This window comes from Tupaia chinensis, unplaced genomic scaffold, assembly GCF_000334495.1.
Source record: "Tupaia chinensis unplaced genomic scaffold, TupChi_1.0 Scaffold000153_1, whole genome shotgun sequence".
Lineage (NCBI taxonomy): Eukaryota > Metazoa > Chordata > Mammalia > Scandentia > Tupaiidae > Tupaia > Tupaia belangeri.
Genome location: NW_006159624.1, coordinates 858,506 through 877,140, shown reverse-complemented (window position 1 = coordinate 877,140; position 18,635 = coordinate 858,506). Strand labels below are relative to the sequence as shown.

At 41.4% G+C, this 18,635-nt stretch overlaps 1 protein-coding gene across 2 annotated transcripts; it reads left to right on the top strand.

Moving 5' to 3' along the window:
• The first annotated feature begins 6 nt into the window (after positions 1 to 6).
• PGAP4 (post-GPI attachment to proteins GalNAc transferase 4) lies at positions 7 to 11,160 on the top strand. Of its 2 annotated transcripts, none has more exons than XM_006145557.2 (2): positions 7 to 164; positions 8,401 to 11,160. In XM_006145557.2, the coding sequence occupies exon 2, from the start codon at positions 8,478 to 8,480 to the stop codon at positions 9,687 to 9,689; it is 1,212 nt and encodes a 403-aa protein (XP_006145619.1). In that variant the 5' UTR covers positions 7 to 164; positions 8,401 to 8,477; the 3' UTR covers positions 9,690 to 11,160. The 2 variants fall into 2 exon arrangements, with proteins under 2 accessions (XP_006145619.1, XP_006145620.1); XM_006145558.3 differs by lacking the exon at positions 7 to 164 and adding an exon at positions 189 to 476.
• Positions 11,161 to 18,635: the final 7,475 nt, after the last annotated feature.

Below are 18,635 nucleotides of genomic sequence, written 5' to 3'. Positions count from 1 at the left end.
GCTGGGCGGCGGGAGGAGGTGAGGCTCAGGCGCACGCCCCGAAATGCTCCGGGATTCGGGATCTGGCCATGGCGCCTGCACCGGGATGGGCCAGCTGCTAGCCTGGGCGACACGGGAGGCGGCCCCCAGAGTGCTCCGGGCCCGGAGCTGACGGTCCCTACCGGGTAGGTTTCCGTGACGCACAATCCGTGCAGCGGCTTGGTGGTAGGAGCGCCCACTCCAGAAAGCCACCCGAGAGAGAGACTGCGGATGAAGGGTGGTCGCGGCTGGCGGGCATGGGGACAGCCCCTCCAGGCAGACGGGCTTGGCTCCGGCCCTGCCCACGGCGCCTGCAGCTTCCTGCGGCGACACTGAAGGGCGTCCCCGGCCCCGCCGCCACCCGCGACCACACGGGGATGGATGAGCGCTGCGCCTCGCCACCCCTCGCCCCTGCGCTGAGCGACTGACGGAGGCGAGCTGGGCGCCTGCGAGCCTGGGTGAGACCCCCGGCGCCCGGCGGGCCCATGGCCTAATGGCCGCCTGCGCGTAGCTGGGACCCTGGTCGCGCGTCCGCCCTCGGGCCCACCCGGCCCGTGAGAGTAGCGTTCCAGCGCCGGGTTTCTGAGGGCGACCTCGCTGCTCTGTGCCGGCTGGGAGGCGTCCTTCCCCCACCTTAGCCTCCAGGAAGACCCGCCGAAGGGAACAGCGCGGTGATGGAGATGGTCCTCTTGGACCTACGGGTGGGGAAACTGAGGCCCCGGCGCGGCGGGGAGTGCCCAAGGTCAGCGGCGGTGTCTAGATCCGAGGCTCCGGTCTTCGTCCCCATCCTTTTTTCCAGGAGGGACAATCAGGGCAGTTAAGATCATCTAGGCGTGTCTCTACCCCTTTCTGGCCTTTGGACTCGGGCGTCGCCAGTGCCGCACTGCGCGCACCATGTCTGAGGCGTGACCCTTGCAGGATCAGTGTGACCCGAGTACCTCCTGCTTGGCCCACGCTCTGCCCGGGTTCGGAGGGGCGGCTCCAATGATGATCTCACTCTGCGGACCATTAGCAACACCTGCAGGGGTGTGTGTGCTTACGTTTGTATTTCTCCAAGGAAACTACAGCTTCTAGGGGGCTTTTGTTGTTTTCTGGATGCGTTTCTAGAACGCACTGCACCAGTGCAACGCACTTTTTGAGACTGTTTTAAATAGCTTATATTATTAGAAGTATTTGGATTGTTTAAGGATAAGATAATTATAAAACATTCAGGAAACAAAAAAATGTAAAGGAGAAAATAAAATGTTAACCGTCAGCTTTTAGAATGTTGAGATTTTTCTGCATATCTTCCCAAAATTTGCCCTATATACATTAAAAATTCTAAGTTAATATCATGGGCCAGAAGATGGTACCTTGCTTTAATTTGCATGTCTTTGATTACCCCTAGGAATTGAAACCTTTTCCTCTGTGTATTAATTAGCCTTTTGCATTAGTCTGAGTGAATTAACTGTTCATTTTTTTCCCCATTTTTCAATTAATTATTTTTTCTTCCTGAATTTTAAGCAATCTTTACGTATTACTTATTAAAGTAGTAATTTTTTGTTATATATGTTGCACGAAAGCTAACATTTCTGGCAGTGTTTACTAGTCCTAATTCCAGATGATCTTTAGAATACTTTGGTCAAATTTTTATTGTAATGGTGGTCACATGGGTGTATAAGTCTGTTTAAACTCATCAAAATATACATTTATATACATACAGCATTTTGCTCTATGTAAATTATATTTTAATAAAATTGATTTTTTTTTAAAGCCAGGAACATTATGATGCTGGATGATGAAAGAAAATCTTCTAACCAAATTTTAAAACCTATTGCTCTTGCATACATTCAAATATATTTTATTTTCCTCTTTTGAGCCCAGAATAGGCTCAGAGATAAATTATTTATTTATGTAAATGGATCTAAATAGTGAATGTTGGGACCAGAACTAGACTCAGATGTTTTGGTTTCAAATCTGTTGCTGTCTCTGGAAGTCCAAAGCCAAAGCTGTTAGCAGTCTGTTGCGATCAGTTGGCCTGGAGGTGATAAGAGATAACTATCTTTGTGGCAGTGAGGAGGGGTAGAGAAAAGAAAAACAGGAGAAACCTTGGGAAGTTGAACTGGGAAGTGACTGGATAGAGGTGAAAAGTCAGAAATGCTAGTGTTTTGAACCCAAGCACCTGGGAGAGTGGCGGTACCATGTATGTAGGGGGGCAGACTTATGAAACATGGACTGTTCTTCAGTACTCATCTCTTGGCGCTCAGCTTGATGTTCTGCCTCCCATAACGCCTACAGCTCCTTTGGTTTAATTTTCAGTAGTCCCTCTTAAGATGACTGCTTTTGTTGGCTCCATTTATTCATCCAAGCTCTAATTCATATTCATTTTCTGAAGACTTTGTCCTTGATTATTTTCCCTAAGCCCTCACCCTGGACTTGGTAACAGGCAAAATCCGGTTTGGGGAATGGTTATGTTTCAAAGTACACTAGCAAGGCATAGATAAGAACTGGGTAAACATTTCTATGGAATCTGGGCCTTAACAATGTGGTTGTTACCAAGTCAAATTACAAATGCCAATCAATCTAGAAATACAGAAGATAAAGTGGAACTTCTTACTAACATTGGTTCATAGAATCAGGGTTATAATGGTGTGGTTACGGGTGAACTGATAAGTGCCAGTCAATCCATAATGTCACAGGATTGTGAGCCTGAGCAGTGACATCATGAATGACTGGAATTCTGCAAAAAGGCAGGCAGAGTGATCATGTAGACATAGTTCTTCTCTGTCTCACACCCATGATTAGGCTAAGAGTAAAGAACTCCTTCCTCCAAACACCTAGTAAAAAGCTATGCTCTTAGGTCGGTGCTAAGGCCAGTTGTGTTAAAACCAGCTAAGTTCAGTGAAATAAATTATAGGTGGCATTGTTCACCAATCCTACTGTCCTGTAATTGCTTAAATCTTTTAAGAAAATATTTTTAGAGAATTATTTTATTTAACTTTATTTATTCATTTATTTATTTTAGTTTGACCAGAGAGGGGCAGAGTAAGAGGGAAAGTGAGAAGGCAAGCTGCCATGTCCGGGACTTGAACTGTGGTCGGCCATGTGGAAGTCTAGCACACTTAACCACCATGCCACTTGCAGGCCCCAAGAAAATATTTTAAAAGGCAAACAAAAAAGCATACTCTTAAATGCCTATTTACATAACTCAGTGTGGCTGCATTTTCAGCAAATTTGTTAACTCATCATTGAATTCAATATCTAGTTTAAGCTTCTGTAACTCAAAGTGGGGTCCATAGATTGTATTATTGTACAAAAAATTTCTGCCCCTCTCTGGAGAGATGTATGTTATCATAATAATTGACTTCAGGCATGGCCATGTGCTTTTGGAAAATTTTAACTCTGCTCTGTTGAACTCGAGTTATTTTGTGACTTTCTTGGGTCAATAAAATGTGGGTGGAAATGATGTATGTCACTCGTGAGCTGTGGCTTTGACAGCTAGTTTGTGGTTCACTGTCTCTTCTCTCTGCCAGAAGATTGGCAATGTTCAAGAAAAAGGCAGCTCCATCTGCCTGGGTCCTAGAGTATAGACAACATGGAACAGAGGCACAATTGATCCATAATGGACAAGAGATAGAAGCAAGAATTAGACCTTAGTTACAAACTACTGAGATTTGGGGATGATTACTACAGCCTGCCTGACTCATGCAGCGTGTAATGATGGGAGGGTGGGGGAAGGCTGTATGCCTTGTGAGCATTCTAGAAATTTCCCACACTCTCTGAACAGATTGTTAAGACCCTTTCTTTTCTCCTGAGGGCTTAAAAATTGGCCTACTGCTTTTCCTTTCTACCCAGTCTTCATATTCTCCTAACGTTGCTGAGTAGAAGTAAATTTCTCTGCTCTACTGCTTTGGCCAGCAGATGGTAAATGGACTTGATCCATGGTACACTTAAGCAAGGATGCACATGTTCCTACATGCTTTGTCTAAGCCTCTTGTGCAGCTTCCGTTCAACGTAAGAGCATTTCCCAGGTGGCTGTTTCATCTGCAGCTTGATCTGGCACGAGAGGCACATAGAATAACTTGTGTACTGAACCCAGCAAGCCGCAGCTCTCCACAGGCCTGTGTGCAATGCATGTTGTTAATATAAGTTAAGAATATTTAGGGTTATCCATCACCCCAGCAAGAGCTGATCAATGTAGACAGGGGTCATGTTTCCTTTGAACTGAATCTTTCTCCTGATTGTCAGTAAAACTGCAGTTTTACAACCATATTTTTTAAAAAGAGATCTTATATGTTAATGATTTTTCTGCTCCTGTGTGGGAAAATTGCCTGGGATTAAAGGTCCTCTTTATGTCAGTCGCACCTGCTATATCATAAACGATAGCATTTACTAAATGGCTGGCATTTCCCAGGCTGCCTGCCAGGTCTGGTTGACTCGTAGCTGGATCTAGCTCATTTATTATGTATTTCAATTCGACCAGAGAGGGACAAAGCAAGAGAGAGAGAGAGAAAGCAATCTGTCAGGTCTGGGACTCGATCCACCATTGACCATACGAGAGTTCAGGCCCCTTAACCACCATGCCATCTGCCAGCCGTCCACATCATCTGTTTTGAAATGGAGGATGAGCTGTCTCCCTAAAATAAAATGCTAAAGAAGTTTACCTATTTATTTTCCGTTCCTTTTCTTTTTTTCGCCATAGGTAAAGGATTAAAAACTATTTTAATTAGACACATATGGTCAAAATAATGCCTTAATATTATTGGGGAGCCAGCTGGTGGCATAGTGGTTAAGGTGTTGAACTGCCACATGGCTGATTGCAGTTCAAATCCCAGACCCAGCAGGTGCATGTGCATGCATGCCCAAAATCCTGAGAAGAAAATGGAAGACTAAGGATTGTGGTGTGGCCCTACCCCCATGGGGATGATTTTTTTTTTTTCTTTTTGGAGAGGTTTTTGCCATAGGGCACGTGTGCTCGCCAGACAGACAGAGACAGACAGAAAGTGAGAAATTACCCCCCGGGGGGATGACCACGCCGCAATCCCTTCTCCTCCATTCTCCTCTTGGGATCTTGGGCACGCACACACACGCGCCCGCGTGAATTTTAAGCCACCAGGTCCGGGATGCGAACCGTGGTCCAGCGGCTATGTGGGAGTCCAGCGACATAGCCATTACACTAACTGCTGGTCCCACTGGGGTGATTTTTCACTTTCTCTTTCTTTGTTTCTCTCTGTGTCTCTGGTGAGTGCACAAGGCCTACAGCAAAAATCTCTCTTAAAAAAAAAAAAAAAGGAACATTATTGGGAAATGTACCAAGGCCACTTGTATATGTACATCATGTTGTTCTTATATCTTACATGCAGAGAAAAAAATGTTATCAAACAAATTTGTTGTTACCCAGGAGCAGGCTATTCAAAAATACAGTACTCTTCTGTCCAATGGGAAGAGTCACATCAGTTTAATAAGATGGGAAAAGCACTGGCTTCCATGGTAACCCAATACTGCAGTCTAACACTTTCTCCCATGCACAGTACCTTGACTTCAGTAGAAAATGACCCAGATCCTAGCATGTCTATATTAACAGTGTCAACAAATGTGTTATGAAACAGTATTTCTCACAATAAAGAGAAGCTGGTTCGTATTTATGGAACCATATAAAGAGAATACTTTTTTTAAAAAAAAATCACTCTTAATATTGGGAAATAAGTTTACATTATACAGCACTATATTGTCAGGTCAAAGAGAGTAGGGACATGAATGTATACTAAAATGCAAATGTCTCCCAAAGAGAGAGATCAAATTCCATTTATAGCATGAAGGTTTACAAATGCACACCTATACAAGCAAGGAAAGCATCACTACTAAATTAGCAAGGCTCTTACAATTAACATTGAGACAAGATTTGCTTTCAAAGAGTAAATTTACATCTATTACTACCCACACAATGCATATATTTAAAGGAAACAAGAAAAGCTATCTGAATATGTAATCACACTTAAATGCTAAGCTATCAAATTGACTTTTCACCTCAATCTGATTCCTACTTTTCTGCAGCTATTATGAAAAAGCAAAATAAAGCCCAACACTTTCCTTTTTAAAATTTATTTAACTTTATTATTTTTTTTAGAATTATTCACTTAATTTTATTTATTCATTCATTTATTTTTTAATTTGACCAGAGAGAGAGGGAAAGTGAGAAAGGAAGCCACCGGGTGATTTTTCACTTTCTCTTTCTTTGTTTCTCTCTGTGTCTCTGGTGAGTGCACAAGGCCTACAGCAAAAATCTCTCTTAAAAAAAAAAAAAAAGGAACATTATTGGGAAATGTACCAAGGCCACTTGTATATGTACATCATGTTGTTCTTATATCTTACATGCAGAGAAAAAAATGTTATCAAACAAATTTGTTGTTACCCAGGAGCAGGCTATTCAAAAATACAGTACTCTTCTGTCCAATGGGAAGAGTCACATCAGTTTAATAAGATGGGAAAAGCACTGGCTTCCATGGTAACCCAATACTGCAGTCTAACACTTTCTCCCATGCACAGTACCTTGACTTCAGTAGAAAATGACCCAGATCCTAGCATGTCTATATTAACAGTGTCAACAAATGTGTTATGAAACAGTATTTCTCACAATAAAGAGAAGCTGGTTCGTATTTATGGAACCATATAAAGAGAATACTTTTTTTAAAAAAAAATCACTCTTAATATTGGGAAATAAGTTTACATTATACAGCACTATATTGTCAGGTCAAAGAGAGTAGGGACATGAATGTATACTAAAATGCAAATGTCTCCCAAAGAGAGAGATCAAATTCCATTTATAGCATGAAGGTTTACAAATGCACACCTATACAAGCAAGGAAAGCATCACTACTAAATTAGCAAGGCTCTTACAATTAACATTGAGACAAGATTTGCTTTCAAAGAGTAAATTTACATCTATTACTACCCACACAATGCATATATTTAAAGGAAACAAGAAAAGCTATCTGAATATGTAATCACACTTAAATGCTAAGCTATCAAATTGACTTTTCACCTCAATCTGATTCCTACTTTTCTGCAGCTATTATGAAAAAGCAAAATAAAGCCCAACACTTTCCTTTTTAAAATTTATTTAACTTTATTATTTTTTTTAGAATTATTCACTTAATTTTATTTATTCATTCATTTATTTTTTAATTTGACCAGAGAGAGAGGGAAAGTGAGAAAGGAAGCCACCAAGTCCAGGACTCCAACTGTGGTCAGCCATGCTGGAATGTCAGCGCCTTAACCACCATGCCACCTGCTGGCCCTTTAACTTTATTTTTTAATTATTCTTTTTTTTTGTTTTTTAATTTGACCAGAGATTCAGAGTGAGGAAAGGATAGCAAGGAAACAAGCCACTAGGTCCGAGACTTCAACCACGGTCGGCCAATGTGGAACTCCAGCGTCATAACCATCATGCCACCCGCTGGCCCTAAAGTCCAACACTTTCTTAACATGTCATCATAACTCTATAAGCAAAACAAACTACACATTTCCACTCTTTCTCATTGCAAACCAAATTGAATGAATGTATTTTCCTTTTCACTTATGTTAAGATTACTTGTAAGTTATCTAGAGATGATTTACAGTATGATGAGCCAGCAGTAAAACACTACACTTTACAAGGTTGGCCCATATGGAGGTTCTGCATTCATATCTAGAGAACTCCCTGAGTACGCCAGGTATTCATGTACCTGAGGCTGGCTGAGACTTGTAGTGGAATGAGACACTGTTGGGCGGTGCTGTTTCTCTGTCTTTTGCTTATGGAATAAATAAATAGATAAACTAAAATATAGAATGTGCAGGAAGATTGTGTAGGTTATTTGCAGATACAACACCATTTTCTATAGTGGACTTAAGCAGCCCCACATTTTGGTATCTGTGGGAGAGTCCTGGAACCAATCCCTCAGGACAACTCTATTTTATTTTTCTCATTTGGGATGTGCAGAAAAGAAAGAATTTTCAGAAATGACTATGCACAGTAGCCAAGTAGTTAGTGGGCGCTTATACTGGGACTTGGTCTATCTAAATGTGTGTATTTCCTCTGTATCAAGCCTTGCTTTTTTATGTCTGTTTTAGAAACCTGTTCTGGAGACTAGAAATGATGATCTTACCAAGGTAGCATATTGTAAACCTAACTAAGCATCCTATGTTATGGAGACTCAGTTGGATGCACCAAGATCATATTACTCAGTAGAAATGATAAAAGCATCCCAGAGATCATTAACAGATACAACCAAAGAGCAGTTTACTGCCGAAAATATTTAATGTCTCTACATAGCCTTGAATTAGAATTTCTGCTTGATATGTACTAGATTTAGTCCTTGGATTTCTTTTAAGTTCTCTTTTCTATTCTCTACTTCCTTCCCTTAGGTTTGACTTGCAGTGGTTCTGTTCTGAGTTCCAGGATGATTTGTTCTTGGGATCAAACATGACCAAAAGTTGACCTCATGAGTACTTCAACCTCTCCAGCTGCCATGCTTCTCCGGAGGCTGAGGCGACTCTCCTGGGGCAGCACTGCTGTCCAGCTCTTCATTTTAACAGTGGTAACCTTTGGCTTGCTGGCACCCCTTGCCTGTCACCGTCTTCTACACTCTTACTTCTATCTGCGCCACTGGCACTTGAACCAAATGAGTCAAGAGTTCCTGCAGCAAAGCTTGAAAGAGGGTGAGGCTGCCCTCCATTACTTTGAGGAGTTGCCTTCTGCCAATGGCTCAGTGCCCATTGTGTGGCAGGCTACACCCCGCCCCTGGCTGGTGATCACCATCATCACTGTGGACAGGCAGCCTGGCTTCCACTATGTCTTGCAGGTGGTGTCCCAGTTCCACCGGCTGCTTCAGCAATGTGGACCCCAGTGTGAGGGGCACCAACTCTTCCTGTGCAATGTGGAGCGTAGCGTGAGCCATTTTGATGCCAAGCTCCTCTCCAAGTATGTCCCTGTGGCTAACCGCTATGAGGGCACTGAGGATGACTATGGTGATGACCCTTCAACCAACTCATTTGAGAAAGAGAAACAAGACTATGTCTATTGCCTGGAGTCCTCCCTGCAGACCTATAACCCAGACTATGTCCTGATGGTGGAAGATGATGCTGTTCCAGAAGAACAGATCTTTCCAGTCTTAGAGCACCTCCTACGGGCTCGTTTGTCTGAGCCACACCTCAGAGATGCCCTTTATCTAAAGCTCTATCACCCTGAGAGGCTCCAGCATTACATCAACCCAGAGCCCATGAGGATCCTGGAGTGGCTTGGTGTGGGTATGGTGCTAGGGCCCTTACTAACCTGGATATACATGAGGTTTGCAAGCCGCCCAGGGTTTAGCTGGCCTGTCATGCTCTTCTTCTCTCTCTATAGCATGGGTCTGGTTGAACTGGTGGGGCGGCACTATTTTCTGGAACTGCGGCGTCTGAGTCCTTCGCTATACAGTGTGGTTCCTGCTTCTCAGTGTTGTACCCCAGCCATGCTCTTCCCTGCCCCTGCGGCCCGCCGAACCCTCACCTACTTGTCCCAAGTGTATTGCCACAAGGGTTTTGGCAAGGACATGGCATTGTACTCACTATTGAGGGCGAAGGGAGAGCGGGCCTATGTCGTGGAGCCTAACCTTGTGAAACACATTGGGCTCTTCTCCAGCCTTCGGTACAACTTCCATCCCAGTCTGCTCTAGAGTGTCAAGAAATGCCTTTCTGAAATCAGCCACTTCTTTGAGATTCAAATATTGAGCTCTTTATTTAGATATGGTTGCTTGCAGATTATTCATTATTTAATGTTGCTAAGGAATAGGCATTGGAATGGTGGAGGAACACATGAAAATCAAGAGCAACAGTTGCCACAGGTACAGACTTCTGTCCCTCCACACAGCCACATTGCCTCATGCAGTCTGACCCGCCCAATGACGGTGCATCAAATTACCAGTTGTATTCTCTGATTGTGTTAAAGCTTTGCTTTGTGTTAGACCTTTGACTGCCAAAAATCTGTGTATAGTGATATGACTGTTAAAGGATTGTAAAGGTAGAATTTGGTGAAAGGTGAGATTCTTTTGAATTGATACCTTTCTCATTGGGAATGAGAATGGATATATGTTTTATTTAGAATATATGCCCAAAGAGGCAGGACCACGTTGAAAGATTCCATGTGTTTCCTTGACCCGATGTAATAAAAACTGATAAAAGCCATGCAGTGCACGGCATCTTGAAGGCAGGTGCTCTCTACCTGGCATTTTCTTTTTCCATTTACCTGTAGTGCACGAATAATTGATGTTGTCTGGGGGAAGATACAGAGAAGACCTGGAAGAGCCTCTGAGTCAGCAAAGTCAGATTGCTTGTGTTCAGTAGTGATTTAGTACTGAATGCCAGAATCATATTCTGATTCTTTGAAAATTGGAATATTTCAGAAGGATACAGGTGGGTGGGCTTTTTACAAGTAAAAATCCTCATCCCTAACTTTGCTAGCTAACTGTTTACTCTCATGTCTTTTTCTTCTCAGTTGCCTAATACTATATATAGAAGAAAAAGTATGGGCTGTGGAGTTAGAAAACCCAAACTTTTATTTCAGATCTCTGCCACATGCTAATGATGTGACCTTGGGCAAGTCATGGAAGCATTCTGAGTCTCATCTTCTCCACCTGTACAATGAAGAAAATAACACCATTTAAAATTGCCTTGAGGATTAAATGACAGAATGTACATAAAACATCTAGCAAGTGCTTAGCCCATAGATGACACTTGGCAAATGTTCTTTTCTCTCCTGTAATAAGCATTTAAATCTCAAGTATCTTTTGGATAAAGATACTAGTGATGTTGTTTAAAACTTGGTACAGGGCATGGGGCTGTCACCTGTGCAGCAACTGTTCAAACTAAACACTGATAGCATAGATGTTGCTTTTTTTATTATGTCTTCTCAAGGGTGTACAGCTCAGGTTTCATTTAGCCCCACTCCCAACCAAGCCAAGAATTAGAATTGTTCATTCAAACTGGAAAGGATCTGAGTGTATTCTAAGACTAGCATCTGAAAATTACTTTTCTCAAAAGTTACAAATAAATGTCCTTTGACAGTACTTATCAAACTAGTAGTCAGTGAGTCCTTTTAAGAGGATGGATAGTTATGTTAGAGAGTTAAAGCAGCTGCCCAGTTTGTTTGGCGTCACATCTTCCACTTGCTTTTAAGGAATAGGCATTGGAATGGTGGAGGAACACATGAAAATCAAGAGCAACAGTTGCCACAGGTACAGACTTCTGTCCCTCCACACAGCCACATTGCCTCATGCAGTCTGACCCGCCCAATGACGGTGCATCAAATTACCAGTTGTATTCTCTGATTGTGTTAAAGCTTTGCTTTGTGTTAGACCTTTGACTGCCAAAAATCTGTGTATAGTGATATGACTGTTAAAGGATTGTAAAGGTAGAATTTGGTGAAAGGTGAGATTCTTTTGAATTGATACCTTTCTCATTGGGAATGAGAATGGATATATGTTTTATTTAGAATATATGCCCAAAGAGGCAGGACCACGTTGAAAGATTCCATGTGTTTCCTTGACCCGATGTAATAAAAACTGATAAAAGCCATGCAGTGCACGGCATCTTGAAGGCAGGTGCTCTCTACCTGGCATTTTCTTTTTCCATTTACCTGTAGTGCACGAATAATTGATGTTGTCTGGGGGAAGATACAGAGAAGACCTGGAAGAGCCTCTGAGTCAGCAAAGTCAGATTGCTTGTGTTCAGTAGTGATTTAGTACTGAATGCCAGAATCATATTCTGATTCTTTGAAAATTGGAATATTTCAGAAGGATACAGGTGGGTGGGCTTTTTACAAGTAAAAATCCTCATCCCTAACTTTGCTAGCTAACTGTTTACTCTCATGTCTTTTTCTTCTCAGTTGCCTAATACTATATATAGAAGAAAAAGTATGGGCTGTGGAGTTAGAAAACCCAAACTTTTATTTCAGATCTCTGCCACATGCTAATGATGTGACCTTGGGCAAGTCATGGAAGCATTCTGAGTCTCATCTTCTCCACCTGTACAATGAAGAAAATAACACCATTTAAAATTGCCTTGAGGATTAAATGACAGAATGTACATAAAACATCTAGCAAGTGCTTAGCCCATAGATGACACTTGGCAAATGTTCTTTTCTCTCCTGTAATAAGCATTTAAATCTCAAGTATCTTTTGGATAAAGATACTAGTGATGTTGTTTAAAACTTGGTACAGGGCATGGGGCTGTCACCTGTGCAGCAACTGTTCAAACTAAACACTGATAGCATAGATGTTGCTTTTTTTATTATGTCTTCTCAAGGGTGTACAGCTCAGGGTTCATTTAGCCCCACTCCCAACCAAGCCAAGAATTAGAATTGTTCATTCAAACTGGAAAGGATCTGAGTGTATTCTAAGACTAGCATCTGAAAATTACTTTTCTCAAAAGTTACAAATAAATGTCCTTTGACAGTACTTATCAAACTAGTAGTCAGTGAGTCCTTTTAAGAGGATGGATAGTTATGTTAGAGAGTTAAAGCAGCTGCCCAGTTTGTTTGGCGTCACATCTTCCACTTGCTTTTTTTTTTAAAATTATTTTATTTACTTATTATTATTATTTTCCCCATGAGTTTTGCCAGATAAAGACAGAGAAAGAGAGGAGAGAGAAAAAATAAGCCACCAGATATGGGACTCGAACTGTGGTCAGCCATGTGGGAATTCCAGCACCTTAACCACCATGCCACCTGCTGGCCCCCTTCCATTTGCTTTTAAATTTCCAGCTTGAGCTTCCATCTTGAGATCTGAGGAATACTAAGGGAGTTTGTAGGGGTGCATCACCCACAATCTACAAGTGAACATCAGGTGGTACCCTGAGGTATTAAATGGCTTCTCCAGGTTCATACACCTGAACTGCACCAGAACCAGGGTGGGAACATACTTTGTCTGACTTCCAGCCCCTACACTTTTCTCTTAACTGCATTAATTTTACCAATATCTATGTGGTCAAAGACTCTTCTGTAAAATCCAGTTGTAACTGGACTAAATAATGTCTCTGTAAGCTAAGACAGTAGAAGCCCATTGTCATGTCAGTCTTGGGGAACAACAGATATAAGTATCTGATGCGTTGTGATCATGAGCTGTTATGTATCCCCCAGCAATGTCCAAAGTGGCCAGAGATACTTGCCTACTTATTGTTATGTTCAGATTCCACTCCTTTATTCTTCCTCTTCCAGCAACTGGTTAAACCCCAGGCTTTAGGACTAAACCACCTCTAACTTAGAATTCATATGAGTTTGTTGCATTGATAGTTAGGTCTTGTGAACATTTTTTGGCCAGTGACAAGAGCCACTCTAAGTTGACAAGAACCAAAATAGGGAATCACTGTTGATCTAAGTTTCTTTTGTTTCTGATTCAGTTGTCTACTGCATGCAGATATCCCCTCCCCTCACTTTTCCATTCTGGATAGGTAAGACAATCCCTCCTTGTTTGATTTCTCTACCTTCACGCTAAGATACCTTCTCCCATTGATCTTAACTAGAACCTTCCTTTTTTTTTTTAATTATTTTACTTTATTCATTCATTTAGAAGGATAGAGCACAAGAGAGAAGGAAAGAGAGGAAGCAAGCCAACAGGTCTGGGACACGAACTGTTTTTGGTTAACCTTGTGGGAATCCAGCACCCTTAACCACCACGCCACCGTGCCACCTTAGAATCTTCCATCTTTGGACATTTTCTGCAGATGCAGGCTCAGTTCTGCCCTTTTATCCCTAGTGTCCTCCCCTCCACTCCCCCCCGTCCCTAGAGTCTAATTTTCAAGTATTGTCTTTGATTCAAGCAGCTGATAGCTTTACACCAAAGCTGAAGTCACTTTTAATCCTAAACAAGGGATTAGAGGAGAACTAAAATATCCTTCCCATATCAAGGGACAGATCACCAGGAGGACAGAGGCCTCTTACCAGTCTTGTTTATGGGGCTTCCGGAGAGGACTTTGCCATTCTGTCTTCCAATGATAGATTTTTCTGACATAGCAAGTAGTATGAGACCCTCTTCTTGCCACATACATGCAGCTGTGGAGTTCCAAGGTAGCCATTCAAAAGTGTGGGCTGCAGACTGCACAAGCAACCGTGGTCACAGGTCCCTGAGTCACAGCAGTGACAGGGCTTTACATCTTTTTTTTTTTTTTTCTTTTTTTGAGAGATTTTCACTGTAGGGTGCGTGCGCTCGCCAGACAGACAGAGAGAAACATAGAGACAGAAAGCGAGAAATCACCCCCCAGGGGGGATGGTCACGCCGCAATCCCTTCTCCTCCATTCTCCTCTCGGGATCTTGGGCACGCACGCACACGTGCCCGGCATGAGTTTTAAGCCACCGGTTCCGGGACACGAACCGCGGTCGACTATGTGGGAATCCAGCGACATAGCCATTACGCTAACTGCTGGTTCCCTACATCTTTTTCTGGATAAAAACAAATTGGGGATCACCTGTACCACCCATACCATCTCACCTCTCACTGATACAACCTTGTACAGTGTGGCAATCATTCCTTCCTTGTTCCTAGTCTGTTGCCTAAAAGTCCTAGAATAGGCTGCAGGGCTACTTGAGTGGTTGTACGTAGATGGTTCTCATCAGCAACACCAGGAACATGCAACATCTGCAGCCTGAAAGAGGAAACTCAGTCTCCCCCAAGAGAAACGCACAGGGATCCCCCCCGCCAACTTCAAACACACACACACTGAAAACAAAACCACAATAACGCAATAACAACAGCCATGTATGGTGATATACAAAGTTCCTCTTTGCACTTGCCAGTTCCTCTGCTTAGAAAGCATGTGAAAAACTTACAGAGCCCAGTGTTGTACACCACAACCATGTCTCACTACCTGGACCCTACACTTTGTTCCTTTTCTTTTTAATTTTCTTCCCTAGTCTTTTTGTTCAGTATTTTTTGGGGGAGGGGGCATTTTCACTGTGAGTCCCTTTACTCTTTCTGATTCATTTATTCACTCATACATTGTTTGCTATGTGTAGGGTACAAGTTTTTTGGGATATAACACTGTGGAACTTATGTTCTGTTGAGCAGAGGGACATGGAAGGAAAGAAACTCAAAATAATAAGTAAGGGAATTCAGGTAATGATAAAAGCTTTGAAAGAAATGGGAATGTAATAAATGGACCAGGAGGGTAGAGAAAAGAGGGTAGACTACTTCAGGATGGAAAGTCTCTTGGAGGAGATAAAATTAAACTGAAACCTGAATTATACAGAAAGGGAGAAGCATTCCAGACAGAATGGCAGTGCAAAGGAATTGCACTAAGAACCAGTGAATACAGTTCAAGGACCTGAAAGCCAGTGTTGCTAGAGCTTGCAGAATGATGGGGGTAGGGGGGCAGGGCAGGAAGACACAAAGTCAGAGTTGGTAGGGGAATGTCACATCAGGCCTGAGAAGTAATGTTAGTATTTGGATTTTATTATGAATTCAATGAGGAGCTAGGTCCTAGTAGATAATGAATTATTTTTCCAGAATGTTGACATTGTTTAGCTCCTTTGCCTTCTCATAAATAGTCCTATGGAGGTTTCATGACAGTGGGGAATGCATATAAGATTTATTACATAAGGAAGTATACAATACACCAGGAGATATATTCGGTCATTGAAAAAGCCATGATACATTTTTGCATGGAAAAACAGAAAAATATGTCATGACTTTTCTGACCCAGTGTTATGGATGGCTCTGCTTCACTAGACATCTTTGACCTCTTCTGCCCTTTCTTTTGGCATTGTATAGGTACCTCATTCCTACCTACTTGTACCATCTGTTCCGTGGTCCTTTTTGATAAACTTTATTTGCCTTTTGAAGGTCATCTGTTTTTATCCCCAAATTGTTCATATAGTTCTTTTTTTTTAATCCTCCCATTTTTCCATATTTTTGTATAACTCACTAGGAAGAAGACTGGAGAATTCTTTTAAATTTTAAATTAAAAATGCCCATTCATTGTAGAGTGATGATTCACAACAGTGCTATAATTCAGGTACTGGAATGACCGGTAGACCACTGCACATTGCCATTGGAATCCTAAAATGTTAAGTGCTTTTTTTTGTTTGTTTTTCTTTTGCAGTCAGCTCTATTATATTTCCAACCAGTTTTGTCATAGCTTGCAAGGTTTTTCAAATAATATCCAGCCTAGAAAACACCAGTTAATGAGCATTTCTCAGCACTCTATTGTCGTAGCTGCAATAAAATAACCAAATGCTTCATATGGCTTAAAATGACTTACTTTTATATTGTGATGCTATAGCTCTCAATGCATTGTTGTATATAAAAATCCCACAGTAATTGACTCCAATTAAAATTTCTCTCCACCCAAATTAAGTTACCAATTAAATAAATTCTCCCAAATGAGGAGTGCATCTAAGGTAAATTAGTTTAATCCCATTAAATTTGTATTCTCTGGTTGTACTGTAGTATTCTCACCATTATTTTTTTCTGCAAACAACAGCAGTAAAAAAGAATGCACAATTTGAATGTTCCCAAATAAGAGACAACAAAATCAACTATTAGTTTTTAAGCATATAGCAGTCTCTATGTCCTTATTGTGTTTTTTGTGCAAACTTCAGGTGCTATTTTAATTCACCTGGAAAAGAAATACAAAGAATTATAATTTTTCAAAGTTTCCTATTAGGCTCACTGAGAAGAGATTCCTGTTTTCTAATCGTACTCCAAGAAGGCAAGGCATGCCAGTTTTCAATTCAACCAGTCTGTGTAAATTTTCTAGCAATATGTGAAATCCCTGTGTTTCTCAGCTATACTGCTCTCTAACTGTAGTATATCCAGAATCCATCCACAGCTGGTGTTCAGGCAGAACATAGTTTTCATCTAGCTTCCTCTCCAGTGAAGATTATGATAAAGGAGGCAGGAGTCCATCTTTTTCTAGGAATGTGCACATTGAGTCTTTGTGTTCTTGAATAAGAAAAAAAAAAGCATCCAAATTTTAAAAGATAGTTATATCTTGGGGGTCAGCAGGTGGCATGGTGGTTAAGGTGCTGGACACTCCTATATGGCCGACCATGGTACTTGAGTCCCAGATCTCGTGGCTTGCTTTCTCACTTTCCCACTCGCTCTCTCTCTTTTTCTCTCTCTGGTCAAATTAAAAATGAATGAATAAATAAAATAAATATTTTTTTAAAAGATAGGTTTACCTTATATGCATGCCTGTGTCACATGCAAAAAGCATAGTTCATATTGTTCAAGGGAATACACCAAGCAAACTAATTATAAATAAATATAAATTTAGCAATTTATCCTTCAAATCCCTTTAGCACTATTTCTTCAGCACTATTCATTTATTCTATTTATTAAGTGAAATACCCTTACTTGCATAAACATACTTCCATATTTGAAACAGGAAACACTGAACAGGTTAGAACCATTATCTTCCATTTTGCCAGTTCACATCACAGGAAGAAGAGAACTGTTTCAGCCACACCAACCCCTTATTGTCACACCCTCACATTAAAAGAGCCATACATTAAAGTTCCAAATTGTTCTCAGGAGCCCTTTAGGACAAATTAATTTGTGTTCTATAAAAGGTGTCATTTCTCATACATCAACTTGCATTTATTGAATGTTGCCCAAGTGACTGTTACCGTCCTTAGTGATGGAGACATGAAGGTAAAACATGCTTTCTTCTCCTTCACCCCCACACTTGATGTCTAGTGGGGAGTTAATACAGATTGTAAATGCTGGCATGGCAGGATCTCAGGGTGCTATGTATTTATTATCCCAAGGCACCAAGACTCTAATTGGCCCCATCTTTCTCAACTGTACAACCACTTTTGCTGAGAACAACATGGTCCATCAAAGACATCTACAAGAAAGGAAGAGTTTGACACAAAAATTTATTTTCAGAAATAGTAGACTCCCAAAGTATTGGGTTATCAGAAACATCTTGACACACTTTTGCATAGGAAAATATGACTTTACTGATGACTCAATACTTTGCTTGCCTAAAAATGACTTACCTTGTTGGTAGCATCTTGCCACACCTGTCTCAAAAAGGAATCAAGCTGCACCCAAACTGTTTTATTGTACATTCCACCCTGCTGGCAAAAGCTTGCCGAATCTGTACATAGAGAAAGGACCGTGAGTGTCACAACTTGTCCTTGCACTCTCTCAAGGTAAGTCTCATCCCTTGAAGCTTTCCTGCTGGTTTATTGCCCTTCCCAAGTCTTACATAGAATCTGTTCTTCCCATGTCTTATATTCTCTCTAGCTGACTGCAAGTTAGATCCAGTCCTTCCCATAGGATGACTAGCTCACACATCACAAGACATGAAAAAAGCTCCCTTCCTTGAACTTGGGAGAATTTTTAATTGAAGACCACATATTTCTTCTACCTTTTTCATCAGTGTTTTCATATGGATCTTTAGGCTTGAAAAAAACTCCTTATAAATCTTATAAATTTTCTTTTTTAACCAGTGCACACTGAAACATTCCATTGGCCAGACCCCAGTCTGGCTCTAAATATAATTGACCAAGCTGCTGCTCTAAATATAATTGACCAAGCTGCTGCTCTAAAACTGAGTTCACAACTATTGTTCATAACTCTTTGACTCCCTACCTTCAAGGCTTCTCCCATCACCATGAACT

Coding starts and splice junctions, on each gene's coding strand:
- PGAP4 (XM_006145557.2), top strand. CDS start 8,478: ATGAGTACTTCAACCTCTCCAGCTGCCATGCTTCTCCGGAGGCTGAGG.